Raw genomic sequence first — 17,500 nt, forward strand, 5'->3', positions numbered from 1 at the left:
CTTGGTGTTGGATTTTATCAAATACATTTCCCCCAAAAATGCGACTTATACTCCAGTGCGACTTATATATGTTTTTTTCCTTCTTTATTATGCATTTTCGGCCGGTGCGACTTATACTCCGAAAAATACGGTAAGTATTAATCTATATTATTAGCTACATTTTTATTGTCATATTACGTATTTTACAGCTCTTTCCCTTTACCACGGCCATAAGCGGCTTTAGTTGCATCATTTATGAGGTGATTTTGGTTGAAAGAAGAAAAAGAGAAAACACACAAGGTGAGGTGACAGTTAGCAGAAGAATGACACGTAATGATAATGAGGAGGAGACTTTTATGACGACTACAGTGTCGACAGAAGACAATGAAGGCTACATGAAACAGATGGCATACAGTACAATGGAGACATACAGAGTTTGGAAATATTAAATGTCAAATGTACACAGGGGGAGCCATTAAATAAGTTTTCAATAGTAGCATTTTTTGATGCAGCCCTTTATATTGTTCTTGTCATGCTAATTCAACGCTAATTGTTTACATTTCTTCCTACACAGCGGTCTCAAAACTCTCAATTTGTTTTTGTTTCGTGGCAAAAAATCTCTCCCAGTTGACCTTTTTAGAGACTTTTTTTTTATATTCAAGACGTTACAACCAAAATGTGCTAAGCAGCTTAGCTTTTAGCAGCTATGCTAATTAGCACAACAGCTAATAACACACAAGTAGGAAACCAGGTAAGAGAACGCGACACAACATATTGGAAGGTTTTGTTCGCAAATGTTGTGAAATATTTCACGTTTGTGACAAGAGACTCTTGAATGTGATGAAAATGGCTTATCAAAAGACAAGATACTGACCTCGCTCGCCGCCTTCTACTTGTTCCTGTTTGTCTTTGAAGTTGACTGGACTGAAAAACTTGACATCTTTTTTTTATCGTGATTATAAAGAACAAAAATAGAAGACAAAGTGCGACGTAAAAACACATTTCTTTGACATTTCGGGGCAGCTGTGTCTGCTAGCAGCCAGCTAGCTGAGGCTGAGCTAAATGCTAACAACCGTTAGCGTAACTTCTCCATTTGACCATCTGATGCCAACATAAGATATCTTAACAAAAGCCTTTTTTATTAGTGAAAACACAAATCAGCTGAAAATGTATTGATACATCTCAATAATTAAACTTAATTTTAATTTTTTTTATAAAAAAAAAAAAAAAGGTGTAACCAGCTAACCAATTAAAAAAAAAAAAAAAAAAAAAAAAAAAAAAAAAAGGTGTAACCAGCTAGCATGTAACGAATAAAAAACTATATATAGTAATGAAGAAATACATATGGCTCCATTCCTGGGTGGATCTCGCATAAGAGGAAGAGGCAAGGTTAATAATTTTGCTGAAAATAATGGAAAGTGCCACTTGTCAATGTTGAGAGTGCCACAAAACACACTTGGAAAAAAAGGTGTAACCAGTTAACTAGGTAGGTAGCTAGCATGTAACGAATAAAAAACTATATATAGTAAGGAAGAAATTCATATGGCCCCATTCCTGGGTGGATCTCGCATGAGAGGAAGAGGCGAGGTTAATAATTTTGCTGAAAATAATGGAAAGTATGAATCCCCTTCCTACTGTATTAGCCAATAAATATATATTTTTTAAAAACTGTTAAAAAAGGGGCATATTTTGCAATGCGGTCTGCTGAAAATAATGGAAAGCGGCACTTGTCCAAGTTGGGAGTGCCACAAAACACATTTGGAAAAAAAGGTGTAACCAGTTAACTAGGTAGGTAGCTAGCATGTAACGAATAAAAAACTATATATAGTGAGGAAGAAATTCATATGGCCCCATTCCTGGGTGGATCTCGCATGAGAGGAAGAGGCGAGGTTAATCATTTTGCTGAAAATAATGGAAAGTATGAATCCCCTTCCTACTGTATTAGCCAATAAATATATTTTTTTTAAAAAACAGTTAAAAAAGGGGCATATTTTGCAATGCGGTCTGCTGAAAATAATGGAAAGCGGCACTTGTCCAAGTTGGGAGTGCCACAAAACACATTTGGAAAAAAAGGTGTAACCAGTTAACTAGGTAGGTAGCTAGCATGTAACGAATAAAAAACTATATATAGTAAGGAAGAAATTCATATGGCCCCATTCCTGGGTGGATCTCGCATGAGAGGAAGAGGCGAGGTTAATAATTTTGCTGAAAATAATGGAAAGTATGAATCCCCTTCCTACTGTATTAGCCAATAAATATATATTTTTTTAAAACTGTTAAAAAAGGGGCATATTTTGCAATGCGGTCTGCTGAAAATAATGGAAAGCGGCACTTGTCCAAGTTGGGAGTGCCACAAAACACATTTGGAAAAAAAGGTGTAACCAGTTAACTAGGTAGGTAGCTAGCATGTAACGAATAAAAAACTATATATAGTGAGGAAGAAATTCATATGGCCCCATTCCTGGGTGGATCTCGCATGAGAGGAAGAGGCGAGGTTAATCATTTTGCTGAAAATAATGGAAAGTATGAATCCCCTTCCTACTGTATTAGCCAATAAATATATTTTAAAAAAAAAACAGTTAAAAAAGGGGCATATTTTGCAATGCGGTCTGCTGAAAATAATGGAAAGCGGCACTTGTCCAAGTTGGGAGTGCCACAAAACACATTTGGAAAAAAAGGTGTAACCAGTTAACTAGGTAGGTAGCTAGCATGTAACGAATAAAAAACTATATATAGTAAGGAAGAAATTCATATGGCCCCATTCCTGGGTGGATCTCGCATGAGAGGAAGAGGCGAGGTTAATAATTTTGCTGAAAATAATGGAAAGTATGAATCCCCTTCCTACTGTATTAGCCAATAAATATATATTTTTTTAAAACTGTTAAAAAAGGGGCATATTTTGCAATGCGGTCTGCTGAAAATAATGGAAAGCGGCACTTGTCCAAGTTGGGAGTGCCACAAAACACATTTGGAAAAAAAGGTGTAACCAGTTAACTAGGTAGGTAGCTAGCATGTAACGAATAAAAAACTATATATAGTGAGGAAGAAATTCATATGGCCCCATTCCTGGGTGGATCTCGCATGAGAGGAAGAGGCGAGGTTAATCATTTTGCTGAAAATAATGGAAAGTATGAATCCCCTTCCTACTGTATTAGCCAATAAATATATTTTTAAAAAAAAAACAGTTAAAAAAGGGGCATATTTTGCAATGCGGTCTGCTGAAAATAATGGAAAGCGGCACTTGTCCAAGTTGGGAGTGCCACAAAACACATTTGGAAAAAAAGGTGTAACCAGTTAACTAGGTAGGTAGCTAGCATGTAACGAATAAAAAACTATATATAGTGAGGAAGAAATTCATATGGCCCCATTCCTGGGTGGATCTCGCATGAGAGGAAGAGGCGAGGTTAATCATTTTGCTGAAAATAATGGAAAGTATGAATCCCCTTCCTACTGTATTAGCCAATAAATATATTTTTAAAAAAAACTGTTAAAAAAGGGGTATATTTTTCAATGCGGTCTGCTGAAAATAATGGAAAGCGCCACTTGTCAACGTTGGGAGTGCCACAAAACACATTTGGAAAAAAAGGTGTAACCAGTTAACTAGGTAGGTAGGTAGCATGTAACGAATAAAAAACTATATATAGTAAGGAAGAAATTCATATGGCCCCATTCCTGGGTGGATCTCGCATGAGAGGAAGAGGCGAGGTTAATCATTTTGCTGAAAATAATGGAAAGTATGAATCCCCTTCCTACTGTATTAGCTAATAAATATTTAAAAAAAAAACAGTTAAAAAAGGGGCATATTTTGCAATGCGGTCTGCTGAAAATAATGGAAAGCGCCACTTGTCAACGTTGGGAGTGCCACAAAACACATTTGGAAAAAAAGGTGTAACCAGTTAACTAGGTAGGTAGGTAGCATGTAACGAATAAAAAACGATATATAGTAAGGAAGAAATTCATATGGCCCCATTCCTGGGTGGATCTCGCATCAGAGGAAGAGGCGAGGTTAATCATTTTGCTGAAAATAATGGAAAGTATGAATCCCCTTCCTACTGTATTAGCCAATAAATATTTAAAAAACTGTTAAAAAAAGGGCATATTTTGGAATGCGGTCTGCTGAAAATAATGGAAAGCGCCACTCGTTAAAGTTGGGAGTGCCACAAAACACACTTGAAAAAAATTCAAACACTCCACTGCCGTCTGGCACGTTTTAGCGGTATAGCTCGGTTGGTAGAGTGGCCGTGCCAGCAACTTGAGGGTTCCAGGTTCGATACCCGCTTCCGCCATCCTAGTCACTGCCGTTCTGTCCTTGGGCAAGACACTTTACCCACCTGCTCCCAGTGCAACCCACACTGGTTTAAATGTAACTTAGATATTGGGTTTCACTATGTAAAAGCGCTTTGAGTCACTAGAGAAAAGCGCTATATAAATATAATTCACTTCACTTCACTTTACGTGTCAGGTAAACCGCAACGAATGGGGCCGTATGAATCCCCTTCCTACTGTATTAGCCAATAAATATTTAAAAAAAAAACAGTTGAAAAGAGGGCATATTTTGCAATGCGGTCTGCTGAAAATAATGGAAAGCGCCGCATTGCAAAATATGCCCTTCTTTTAACTGTTTTTTTTAATTTTCATTGGCTAATACAGTAGGAAGGGGATTCATACAGCCCCATTCTTCGCGGTTTACCTGACACGTAAAACGTGCCAGACGGCAGTGGAGTGTTGAATTTTTTTCAAGTGTTTTGTGGCACTCCCAACTTTGACAAGTGGTGCTTTCCATTATTTTCAGCAGACCGCATTGCAAAATATGCCCTTTTTTTAACCGTTTTAAAAAAATATTTATTGGCTATTACAGTAGGATGGGGATACATACGGCCCCATTCTTCGCGGTTTACCCGACACGTAAAACGTGCCAGACGGCAGTGGAGTGCTTGAATTTTTTTCAAGTGTGTTTTGTGGCACTCCTAACTTTGAGAAGTGGCGCTTTCTATTATTTTCAGCAGACCGCATTACAAAATATGCCCTTCTTTTAACTGTTTTTTTTAATATTCATTGGCTAATACAGTAGGAAGGGGATTCATACGGCCCCATTTTTCGCGGTTTACCTGACACTTAAAACGTGCCAGACGGCAGTGGAGTGTTGAATTTTTTTAAAGTGTTTTGTGGCACTCTCAACTTTGACAAGTGGCGCTTTCCATTATTTTCAGCAGACCGCATTGCAAAATATGCCCTTTTTTTTAACCGTTTTTTAAAATATTTATTGGCTATTACAGTAGGATGGGGATACATACGGCCCCATTCTTCGCGGTTTACCCGACACGTAAAACGTGCCAGACGGCAGTGGAGTGTTTGAATTTTTTTCAAGTGTGTTTTGTGGCACTCCTAACTTTGAGAAGTGGCGCTTTCTATTATTTTCAGCAGACCGCATTGCAAAATATGCCCTTTTTTTTAACTGTTTTTTTTTAATATTTATCGGCTAATACAGTAGGATGGGGATTCATACGGCCCCATTCTTCGCGGTTTACCTGACACGTAAAACGTGCCAGACGGCAGTGGAGTGTTGAATTTTTTTCAAGTGTTTTGTGGCACTCCCAACTTTGACAAGTGGCGCTTTCCATTATTTTCAGCAGACCGCATTGCAAAATATGCCCCTTTTTTAACCGTTTTAAAAAAAATATTTATTGGCTATTACAGTAGGATGGGGATACATACGGCCCCATTCTTCGCGGTTTACCCGACACGTAAAACGTGCCAGACGGCAGTGGAGTGTTGAATTTTTTTCAAGTGTGTTTTGTGGCACTAACTTTGAGAAGTGGCGCTTTCTATTATTTTCAGCAGACCGCATTGCAAAATATGCCCTTTTTTTAACTGTTTTTAAAAAATATTTATCGGCTAATACAGTAGGATGGGGATACATACGGCCCCATTCTTCGCGGTTTACCTGACACGTAAAACGTGCCAGATGGCAGTGGCGTGTTTGAATTTTTTTCAAGTGTGTTTTGTGGCACTCCTAACTTTGAGAAGTGGCGCTTTCTATTATTTTCAGCAGACCGCATTGCAAAATATGCCCTTTTTTTAAACTGTTTTTTAAAAATATTTATTGGCTAATACAGTAGGAAGGGGATTCATACGGCCCCATTCTTCGCGGTTTACCTGACACGTAAAACGTGCCAGACGGCAGTGGAGTGTTGAATTTTTTTCAAGTGTTTTGTGGCACTCCCAACTTTGACAAGTGGCGCTTTCCATTATTTTCAGCAGACCGCATTGCAAAATATGCCCTTTTTTTTAACCGTTTTTTAAAATATTTATTGGCTATTACAGTAGGATGGGGATACATACGGCCCCATTCTTCGCGGTTTACCTGACACGTAAAACGTGCCAGACGGCAGTGGAGTGTTTGAATTTTTTTCAAGTGTGTTTTGTGGCACTAACTTTGAGAAGTGGCGCTTTCTATTATTTTCAGCAGACCGCATTGCAAAATATGCCCTTTTTTTTAACTGTTTTTTTTTTATATTTATCGGCTAATACAGTAGGATGGGGATTCATACGGCCCCATTCTTCGCGGTTTACCTGACACGTAAAACGTGCCAGACGGCAGTGGAGTGTTGAATTTTTTTCAAGTGTTTTGTGGCACTCCCAACTTTGACAAGTGGCGCTTTCCATTATTTTCAGCAGACCGCATTGCAAAATATGCCCCTTTTTTAACCGTTTTTTTAAAAATATTTATTGGCTATTACAGTAGGATGGGGATACATACGGCCCCATTCTTCGCGGTTTACCCGACACGTAAAACGTGCCAGACGGCAGTGGAGTGTTTGAATTTTTTTCAAGTGTGTTTTGTGGCACTCCCAACTTTGAGAAGTGGCGCTTTCTATTATTTTCAGCAGACCGCATTGCAAAATATGCCCTTTTTTTTATATTTATTGGCTAATACAGTAGGAAGGGGATTCATACGGCCCCATTCTTCGCGGTTTACCCGACACGTAAAACGTGCCAGACGGCAGTGGAGTGTTTGAATTTTTTTCAAGTGTGTTTTGTGGCACTAACTTTGAGAAGTGGCGCTTTCTATTATTTTCAGCAGACCGCATTGCAAAATATGCCCTTTTTTTTAACCGTTTTTAAAAAAATATTTATTGGCTATTACAGTAGGATGGGGATACATACGGCCCCATTCTTCGCGGTTTACCCGACACGTAAAACGTGCCAGACGGCAGTGGAGTGTTGAATTTTTTTCAAGTGTTTTGTGGCACTCCCAACTTTGACAAGTGGCGCTTTCCATTATTTTCAGCAGACCGCATTGCAAAATATGCCCTTTTTTAAAATATTTATTGGCTATTACAGTAGGATGGGGATACATACGGCCCCATTCTTCGCGGTTTACCCGACACGTAAAACGTGCCAGACGGCAGTGGAGTGTTTGAATTTTTTTCAAGTGTGTTTTGTGGCACTAACTTTGAGAAGTGGCGCTTTCTATTATTTTCAGCAGACCGCATTGCAAAATATGCCCTTTTTTAACAGTTTTTTTATGAATCCGAATCCTACTGTATTAGCCAATAATACAAAAAAAGAGCATATTTTTTTATTCTGATATAATTATTCGCAGTTACGTCAATTGATATTTCCGTGTGGACCGAAAGACTACTGCCATACTTTGCTAGTGTAGCTACAAATTATTTTTAATTTTTTTTTTTTTTTTTTTTTTTTTTTTAAAGAGGAGTGCCTGTGATTTGTACAGTGGTACATGCACAACACGTATGTTCATACATTCCACAAACATACAGTAGCTCGTGCTCTCTTCTGTGTCTAAGACAATGACAAAGAAAGAAGGCGCCTGCGGAGGAACCAAACCAACAAGCTTGCAGCTTAAATCTTGCTGTGCATGAGCAGAAATGTTGTCTTTGGAGGTACAAAATGGACAGAATAGGGGGGCAATAATAATAATAATAATCATAATAATAATAAAGACAACATAGGATAACACTGGGAGGTGTTTTGGAGCGTGACTTAATACATGTTTAAAAGCTATTAGCAGGTACAGCAAACATAACATTTCAAAAATAAATACATAAATATTCTAATGATAAACATTCAGGTTGATAGTGCCTATTTTGCTGGTGGCATGGAAACACAGAAAGACTAGAATAAAAAGAAAAAAAATCATTCTTTACGCGTGGCTTCATTTTGCGATTGCCTTCTTGGCGATTTTGTGTGCAGCATTTTCACAACAATCCTCCTTTTTCCTTCTCAGTGTTCGCCTCCTGTCTTCGTCCCAGCTGAGGAGTGCTCTAAGGTGTCACGCTCGTTCATTCATCCTCCTCCGCACCCACACAAGTGTCCACCGGGGGGTCCTCGATACGATCGCCTCGGAGAAAACGCCGTGGTGAGCGACGGGAAAAACGAAATGGAGTGATCGGGCCTGAGACTAAAGACCGCGTTGAATAAAAAGGTATTTTCGTTGTCGTCTCTAAGTCGGTCCGAGTGGGCTCTAAGCTACGGCGGAACCCCTTTAAGTCGATGGAAATTTGAAAATGTGGACATCGGGCGATAAAAAAATAGATTGTTTTCCTCCATTTGTGCACTTCCACATTTTAATCGATACCGTACCGATTCTCGATATCGGTACTCAACAGTGATGTGCCATCAGGGCCAGCAAGGCCTTCTGTGCTGGCCTAACATAACCAGAAATCATGATCATAATTAAAGATTAGGGATGTCCGATAATGGCTTTTTTGCAGATATCCGATATTGTCCAACTCTTAATTACCGATACTGATATCAATCGATACCGATATATACAGTTGTGGAATTAACACATTATTATGCCTAATTTGGACAACCAGGTATGGTGAAGATAAGGTCCTTTTTAAAAAAATGAGATAAATACCGTAATTTCCGGACTATAAGCCGCACCTGACTATAAGCCGCACCAGCTAAATTTAGGGGAAAATACAGATTGCTCCATATATAAGCCGCACCCGACTATAAGCCGCAGAGTTTTGATGTGTAATTACCGTAGTATATAGGGGTTCCTGCTACCACGGAGGGGATTGTCGGGACAGAGATGACTGTTTGGGAACGCAAAGCGTCCCATTTATTAACTATAAATCTTTCAATCATTCAATCAAACTTTCACATCTTTGACATGGCGAACAGCATTCGTGCAGAGTACAAATAATACAACGCTGCAAAGTAATACAAAGTGCTCGCCTGTACGTTATCAAAATAACCAGCCTACCGGTATATGAAAAGTCAGTCTTTAATCATTGTGTCATCGTCTTCCTCCTGCGTACTAAAACCACCCAAATCCTCTCGTCGGTGTCGGAGAAGAACAGGCCGTAAATAAGCCGCACCCTTGTATAAGCCGCAGGGACCAGAACGAGGGGAAAAAGTAGCGGCTTATAGTCCGGAAATTACGGTAAATTAAAAACATTTTCTTAAATAAAAAATAAAGTAAAACAATATAAAAACAGTTACAAACTAGTAATGAATGAAAATGAGTAAAATTAACTGTTAAAGGTTAGTAGGGACGGCGTGGCGAAGTGGGTAGAGTGGCCGTGCCAGCAATCGGAGGGTTGCTGGTTACTGGGGTTCAATCCCCACCTTCTACCATCCTAGTCACGTCCGTTGTGTCCTTGGGCAAGACACTTCACCCTTGCTCCTGATGGCTGCTGGTTAGCGCCTTGCATGGCAGCTCCCGCCATCAGTGTGTGAATGTGTGCGTGAATGTGGAAATACTGTCAAAGTGCTTTGAGTACCTTGAAGGTAGAAAAGCGCTATACAAGTATAACCCATTTATCATTTATTTACTATTAGTGGACCAGCAGCACGCACAATCATGTGTGCTTACGGACTGTATCCCTTGCAGACTGTATTGATATATATTGATATATAATGTAGGAACCAGAATATTAATAACAGTGAATGAGTGTGAATGAGTGTAAATGGAGGAGGGAGGTTTTTTGGGTTGGTGCACTAATTGTAAGTGTATCTTGTGTTTTTTATGTTGATTTCATAAAAATAAATAAAATAAAAAAAAAAAAACGATACCGATAATAAAAAAAACGATACCGATAATTTCCGATATTACATTTTAAAGCATTTATCGGCTGATATCGGCAGGCCGATATTATCAGACATCTCTAGTTTTATCAAATAAATTTCCCCCAAAAAATGTGACTTATACTCCAGTGCGACTTATATGTTTTTTTCCTTCTTTATTATGCATTTTCGGCCGGTGCGACTTATACTCCGGAGCGACTTATACTCCGGAGCGACTTATACTCCGAAATATACGGTAGTCAACTTAATCGTTTCATGCTGCAGGGATTGACACGGGTCGTCGACATAAACGGGTTCCACTGTATCCTTCTTTTGCAATAATTTCAAAGTGATAAACCATTTTTTATTTTTTATTTTTTACCCTTTCTCGACGGGGGTTTTTTCCCCCCATGAGAGACTCGTCGTGAATGCGAAATGGGTGTACACCTAAACGGCGATCCACTATTTCTCCTCCAATAAAGGCAATACGGCATCGTAGCTTTAATCAGCATTTCTCAGAAATAATTGTGAGTCTAAATGAATCTCACACGCTCCGGACGGACCTTACCTATTGGGAGGGGTTACATTACACCCTACTTACTCTCCCTTACCACTCTCTTCCATGGTCTTTGTGTGTTTCCATCAGCTGTGAAGACGTCCATTTGCATATTGCCCTTAGTCATTCTCCATTTCTCAAGACAAAACCTTTTGGGTTTTTTTTTTTTTTTGCTCATTCGAAGAGTAGACATTCCATCGGATCATCATGATAGGTGTGCGATGAGGTTGAGGAGCATTCGTGAGGACAAGAGATGGTAACGAGAGCGTCTTGAGGCGATGAGAGGGTTGTCAGCAGTGCGAGCGACGTGAAGCATCCGATACATTAGTGAGAAGGTTGTGTGCTTTCTTCAGTAGCAAGTGAGAGTGTTTGCTTGTGAGCCTTTTTGCTTTCCAAGTCCTGGGAATCATCAACTCTTCCATACAATATATACATATACATATATATAAATATACACACATACATAAATATATGTATATATGTATATTAGGGGTGTAACGGTACGTGTATTTGTATTGAACCGTTTCGGTTCGGTTCGGAGGTGTACCGAACAAGTTTCCACACGGACATATTAAGTAGCGTAACGCACGTTGTGTAAACAATGCACACCGAAGCACAACACACGGCATGCTAGCAGCTAACGGGCTAGGATAGACTGACCATACGTCCTCTTTTCACCGGACATGTCCTCTATTGCGGAGCTGTCAGGGCGGAGTTTCTTAAATGCCTCAAATGTCCGGCATTTTGAGTTAGGGTTGCGTGTATTTTCAATGTACGTTCAGGGTTAAGAAGGGGTTGAAAACAAAAATTGTGCGCGCAGCAGCATTGGTGAGGGAGGGGCAGAGACAGAGAGAGAGAGAGAGTTATGATAAACGCGCATGCGTCGCCAGGCTCTGCTTTTTATCCATAGATTTATCACATTTAATTTTTTATTATCTATAGCAGGGGTGTCAAAAGTGTGCCTCGGAGGCCATTTGCGGCCCAGAGCTAATGTTTTAAAGGCCCACGGCACATTCTAAAAATACTATTAAAATAAACAAAAACATAACAAATGTGAAATAAAAAAAGCTTAACGGTGAAATGTAATTTAGAAAAAGTTGCAATGTTGACTAATAAAACAAAGCTGTTTTTTTTTTCTTTCAAACTGTCATTGCTCAAAACATAATATTGTATCAAAATCAATGTTATTATGAATTATTGACCTATCCAAGGTTCCCATTACTTCACATCAAATATTCCACTAAGAAAAATATTTTTGGTGGAAGATTTTGCAAATTTGGTAAATAACCCACAAATGTATATTTTGTTGTTTTCTTACTGTACCGAAAATTAACCGAACCGTGACCTTTAAACCAAGGTACGTACCGAACCGAATTTTTGTGTACCGTTACACCCCTAATACATACATATATATATATATATATATATATATATATATATATATATATATATATATATATATATATATATATATATATATATATATATATATATATATATATATATACACACACATATGTATATATATATATATATATATAAACATATATGCATATATATGTATGTATATATATACACACATGTATATATATATATATATATATATATATATATATATATATATATATATATATATATACATACACACACACACACACACACATACACTACCGTTCAAAAGTTTGGGGTCACATTGAAATGTCCTTATTTTTGAAGGAAAAGCACTGTACTTTTCAATGAAGATAACTTTAAACTAGTCTTAACTTTAAAGAAATACACTCTATACATTGCTAATGTGGTAAATGACTACTCTAGCTGCAAATGTCTGGTTTTTGGTGCAATATCTACATAGGTGTATAGAGGCCCATTTCCAGAAACTATCACTCCAGTGTTCTAATGGTACAATGTGTTTGCTCATTGGCTCAGAAGGCTAATTGATGATTAGAAAACCCTTGTGCAATCATGTTCACACATCTGAAAACAGTTTAGCTCGTTACAGAAGCTACAAAACGGACCTTCCTTTGAGCAGATTGAGTTTCTGGAGCATCACATTTGTGGGGTCAATTAAACGCTCAAAATGGCCAGAAAAAGAGAACTTTCATCTGAAACTCGACAGTCTATTCTTGTTCTTAGAAATGAAGGCTATTCCACAAAATTGTTTGGGTGACCCCACATTTTTGAACGGTAGTGTATATATGCATGTATATATGCATATATACATACACATATATATACACACATACATACATACATACATAAATATATATACAGTATATATGTATATATACACATACATATATAGTTGAGCTCAAAGTAAATCTGCCAATCCTTTGCGAGGGAATGATGGCCACAGAGCAAGGCAGAAAGGAAGAAAACTGCGATGATGGGGGAAGGATACAGGAAAGGGTCAAAGGCGATATCCCGCCTCTCCTTGGCGACATTCTTTTCAGGGATGCGACTGCGTCCCGTTGGTGGCGGAGAGAAGTCTGGCCTTGTCTTTCCCCGAGCCTTGCCTTTGTAAGACGCTCCCGGCGTGGCTTCCGCTGGCGCTCGCCGCGTCCGCCGCGCGCTCTTTCTCACACCCGCTTTCCGAACGCCTGGAATTCTGACGCGAAGGTGTGCTGGGCGGGCGGGAAGGTTTGCCGTTCTTCTCATCTGAAGCGGACAGGGACATGTATACATCAGGGTTCGTACACCTTTTTCAAGCACTTTTTTAAGGACTTTCAAGATCAATCGTCCAGTTTTTCTCTTCAACAGGAGAAAACCAGAGTGAATCAATCCATAGCTTGTTGTTTGAGGTCACCAAATGCTGTCTGTAGGAAAAAATACGGAAAATCTGCTACAACCTAAGCCTAACATTGAAGCAGCAGTTATCATGAACTGAATGGGGCATAGAAAATGAAGCAGTGTGACTATTCAAAGTCATATGTGTTTGCAAATGTGTCTCCATTTGTGTTGTTTTTCACATTTCTTGTTGTTTTTCTTACTTACAGCACTCAATGACACCGGAACAGCACGGATTGATTCACACCGTATTTGTGCTTGTAAACTGCATAATGCGATATAAATACACGCACCCTCAAAATGTTAATTTCACTCATTTATTAACAAAACTGTTCCAAATTAATATGAGGATAATAAATAGAGATGTCCGATAATGGCTTTTTTGCCGATATCCGATATTCCAATATTGTCCAACTCTTAATTACCGATTCCGATATCAACCGATACCGATATATACAGTGGTGGAATTAACACATTATTATGCCTAATTTTGTTGTGATGCCCCGCTGGATGCATTAAAGCAGGGGTGTCCAAACGTTTTCCACTGAGGGCCGCACACGGAAAAATTAAAGCATGTGGGGGCCATTTTGATATTTTTCATTTTCAAAACCATAACAAAATATATGCATTTTTTTATTTATTTTACCTTTAAGGGTCCCGGGGACCATAAAGGGTCTCAGTCATTAAAATGTTAAAAATAAGTCAGATTATTATTTTTTTTTAATTATTTAACGCTTACAGTAAATCTCTATATCAACTTCAAGTTGATATAAAGTAATGCAAATTTAAAAAATTGTTTTATGGCTTTTCTGTCAAAAACAACTTAGTTTTTTTTATAGTATAACTGAAATATGCAGTATTTAGTAATTAGAGCCCTCAAAGATCAATAATGCAGGACACCATTGATTTTAATTCTTTCATATTTTTGAGTAATCACAGTGAAAAGATAAATAAAAAAATCACTAATTATATTTGGGATCCAAAAGGTGCCCCACTCATAAAGTGATACATTTTTATTAGGTTTTTCTTTTACTTTCAACACTTAAGTTACGAGATCAACTTCAGATATATCTGTCGATTTTATGCTGGAACTATTATTTTGTTTGTTTTATGCGCTTTTGTCAAAGAAAACTTTGATGTTTTTATATGGCTACTACACAATATATGCAATATTTACCACATAAAACATTTTAAAGTGAAATATTTGAAGTAATTGGAGCCCTGAAAATAATTCATTATAACATGGATTTTTTGTCATTAAATATATATTTTTTGAGCAATGGCAAAAAAAGAAAAATGAAGAAAGACAAAAGAAAAAAAAACAGCCTGCATGGCAGCTTTTGTGTCAACATTGCAAATTTTTCTTGTTAGATTTCACCTCATTCCACTTTTTTTAATGTTCTTTTTTATTTTTACAATAGTATTTCCAGAATGTGTGGCGGGCCGGTAAACAATTAGCTGCGGGCCGCAAATGGCCCCTCCGGGCCGCACTTTGGACACCCCTGCATTAAACAATGTAACTTTACCGTGAATTGATCAACGTGGACCCCGACTTAAACAAGTTGAAAAACTTATTCGGGTGTTACCATTTAGTGGTCAATTGTACGGAATATGTACTGTACGAGTTCCAATCAGAAATCAATCAAAAACAAGGCTTTCCAAAATAAGAGAACAACTTCAACTCCAGTTATGGAAAAAAAGTGCCAACATGGCACTGCCATATTTATTATTGAAGTCACAAAGTGCATTATTTTTTTTAACATGCCTCAAAACAGCAGCTTGGAATTTGGGACATGCTCTCCCTGAGATAATCCTGAAACCCACTACAACTATGGGAAATACTATATTATGATTTTCACAAAGTGCATTATTTATTTTATTTTTTTAAACATGCCTCAAAACAACAGCTACAAAAACAATGAAGGCACACAGCTTCAGTCCAGAGTATACTAGAGCATACTTGCCAACCTTGGTAGCGTCCCGGAAGAGTTGGTGCTGCAAGGGGTTCTGGGTATTTGTTCTGTTGTGTTTATGTTGTGTTACGGTGCGGATGTTCTCCCGAAATGTGTTTGTCATTCTTGTTCGGTGTGGGTTCACAGTGTGGCGCATATTTGTAACAGTGTTAAAGTTGTTTATATGGCCACCCTCAGTGTGACATGTATGGCTTTTGATCAAGTATGCCTTGCATTCACTTGTGTGTGCGTAAAAGCCGCATATATTGTGTAACTGGGCCGGCATGCTGTTTGTGTGGAGGAAAAGCGGACGTGACGACAGGTTGTAGAGGACGCTAAAGGCAGTGCCTTTAAGACACGCCCCCCAATATTGTTGTCCGGGAGAAAATCGGGAGAATGGTTGCCCCGGGAGATTTTCGGAAAGGGCACTGAAATTCGGGAGTTTCCCGGGAAAATCGGGAGGGTTGGCAAGTATGCCCTACTTCCGTGTTTTACCGAATATGTGTCGCTCAGTTCAGCAGCGTTTTAAAAAGTCATTAATTTGACTTTTTGAAACAGATACCGATAATTTCCGATATTACTTTTAAGCCGATATTATCGGACATCTCTAATAATAAATTAAATGAAAATATTTAGTTTGTTTCACAACACCTCAGTCACCTTTCATTAAGCCTTATAACTGCGGCTATGATAACAAAATCGATTTTTAGTTGAGGGAAGTTCTTAACATTATAATCTATCATTGACAAACGCTCGCTTTTTTCCTTTCATAGCTGGTAATAACTGTCCGTAATTAACATGTAATCTAGCCCTGATCTCACGGATTAGGTCTAGCCTGTACCAAAAGGTTAGAAAACAAACCTTTAGCTAACGTTAGTTAACTTGTTGCGAAAAGCTGGATTTCCTTTTTGCGTACTTTGCAGCAGGCTACACGTGGATTTGGTCCACGTTTTTTATCCAAAGTTTGTATTCGTCATTTTCCATCCAATGTTCATTAAAACGACGACATCCCGGTATGATTACCATGAATTGATTTACGTGGACCCCGACTTAAACAAGTTGAAAAACTTATTCGGGTGTTACCATTTCGTGGTCAATTGTACGGAATATGTACTCTACTGTGCAATCTACTAATAAAAGTTTCAATCAATCAATCAATCAATGGACCGATGCACCACTGTCCTCTTGGGGGCGAGACAGAGCCGTATACACATGACAACAACCTAATGTAAGGGCTCGTGCAAAGCCAACAGATCAAGCGTGTAGCTTTCATTTTCAAGGAAACTTATTTTATTTTGTTCCTTTTTATAATTAGCCTATTGAGTCAGACTGCCGAGAAATATGATGAACATTTCCAAGCATTTACAAGCACTTCACCCAAAATTCAAGCATTTTTCAAACCTTGAAAACACAACATTCAAATCCAAGCATTTTAAGCACCCGTACGAACCCTGATACATTTATCAGAGCTGTCTATCTATTTTATGACGGAATTTAGTTAATCATAGAACTGGCACTCAATGTCATTAAAAAGTATTGATTTTGAATCGAGGATCGTTTTGAATCGAAAACCGATTCTGAATGGAATCGTTACCCCAAAGAATCGAATCGAATCGTGTGATGCCTGAAGATTCACAGCTCTAATCTGTTCTTCTATTTTAGTCAAGGCATTTATAAAAAAGGTAAACATGGTAGGCTATACTCTACTGGGAGCTCGCAGCTACACAACAGCTAAGCATACAATAGCACGCAAGCTAAACATATGTAATAAGTGTCCTTAATTGAACAATATTGCAGTCTAAAACATGACATTTGTTAATATAAACACGTATCAAATAGCTATAGTTGCATATTACTTACACATACAGAGTCTCCGAGGCAGAAGTGTATTAGAAAGTATCCAGTAACAAACGTGTCCGCATCATTCCATTTACTGCATCATGAGCTTAACTCAGGTGTGTCGAACATACGGAGTTTGCTAAGTATAAAAATAGTGGACATTTTTTAATAAAATAAACTGCTGTTCTACATGTGTCCACTAGATGTCGCAATAGCAATTCTTTGTATCTTTGTAGATGATGCTACATATGTAAAAAAAAAAAACCAAAAAACCCACATGATGTTAGTGCACCAGTTGAGGAAAATGAGTAAACTACATAAATAACATCCTGTAATTTGATTTTGATAC

At 38.2% G+C, this 17,500-nt stretch overlaps 1 protein-coding gene across 1 annotated transcript in view; it reads right to left on the reverse strand.

Moving 5' to 3' along the window:
* Window positions 1-12,252: 12,252 nt before the first annotated feature.
* Window positions 12,253-17,500, reverse strand: part of LOC133642700 (serine/threonine-protein kinase BRSK2-like) — an 87,013-nt gene continuing 81,765 nt past the window's right edge. The window contains exon 22 of the mRNA XM_062037055.1: window positions 12,253-13,231. Within this exon, the coding sequence (XP_061893039.1) occupies window positions 13,023-13,231 (209 nt within the window). The 3' untranslated portion in view covers window positions 12,253-13,022. The remainder of the gene's footprint in view (window positions 13,232-17,500) is intronic.

This window comes from Entelurus aequoreus, linkage group LG25 (genome assembly GCF_033978785.1).
Source record: "Entelurus aequoreus isolate RoL-2023_Sb linkage group LG25, RoL_Eaeq_v1.1, whole genome shotgun sequence".
Lineage (NCBI taxonomy): Eukaryota > Metazoa > Chordata > Actinopteri > Syngnathiformes > Syngnathidae > Entelurus > Entelurus aequoreus.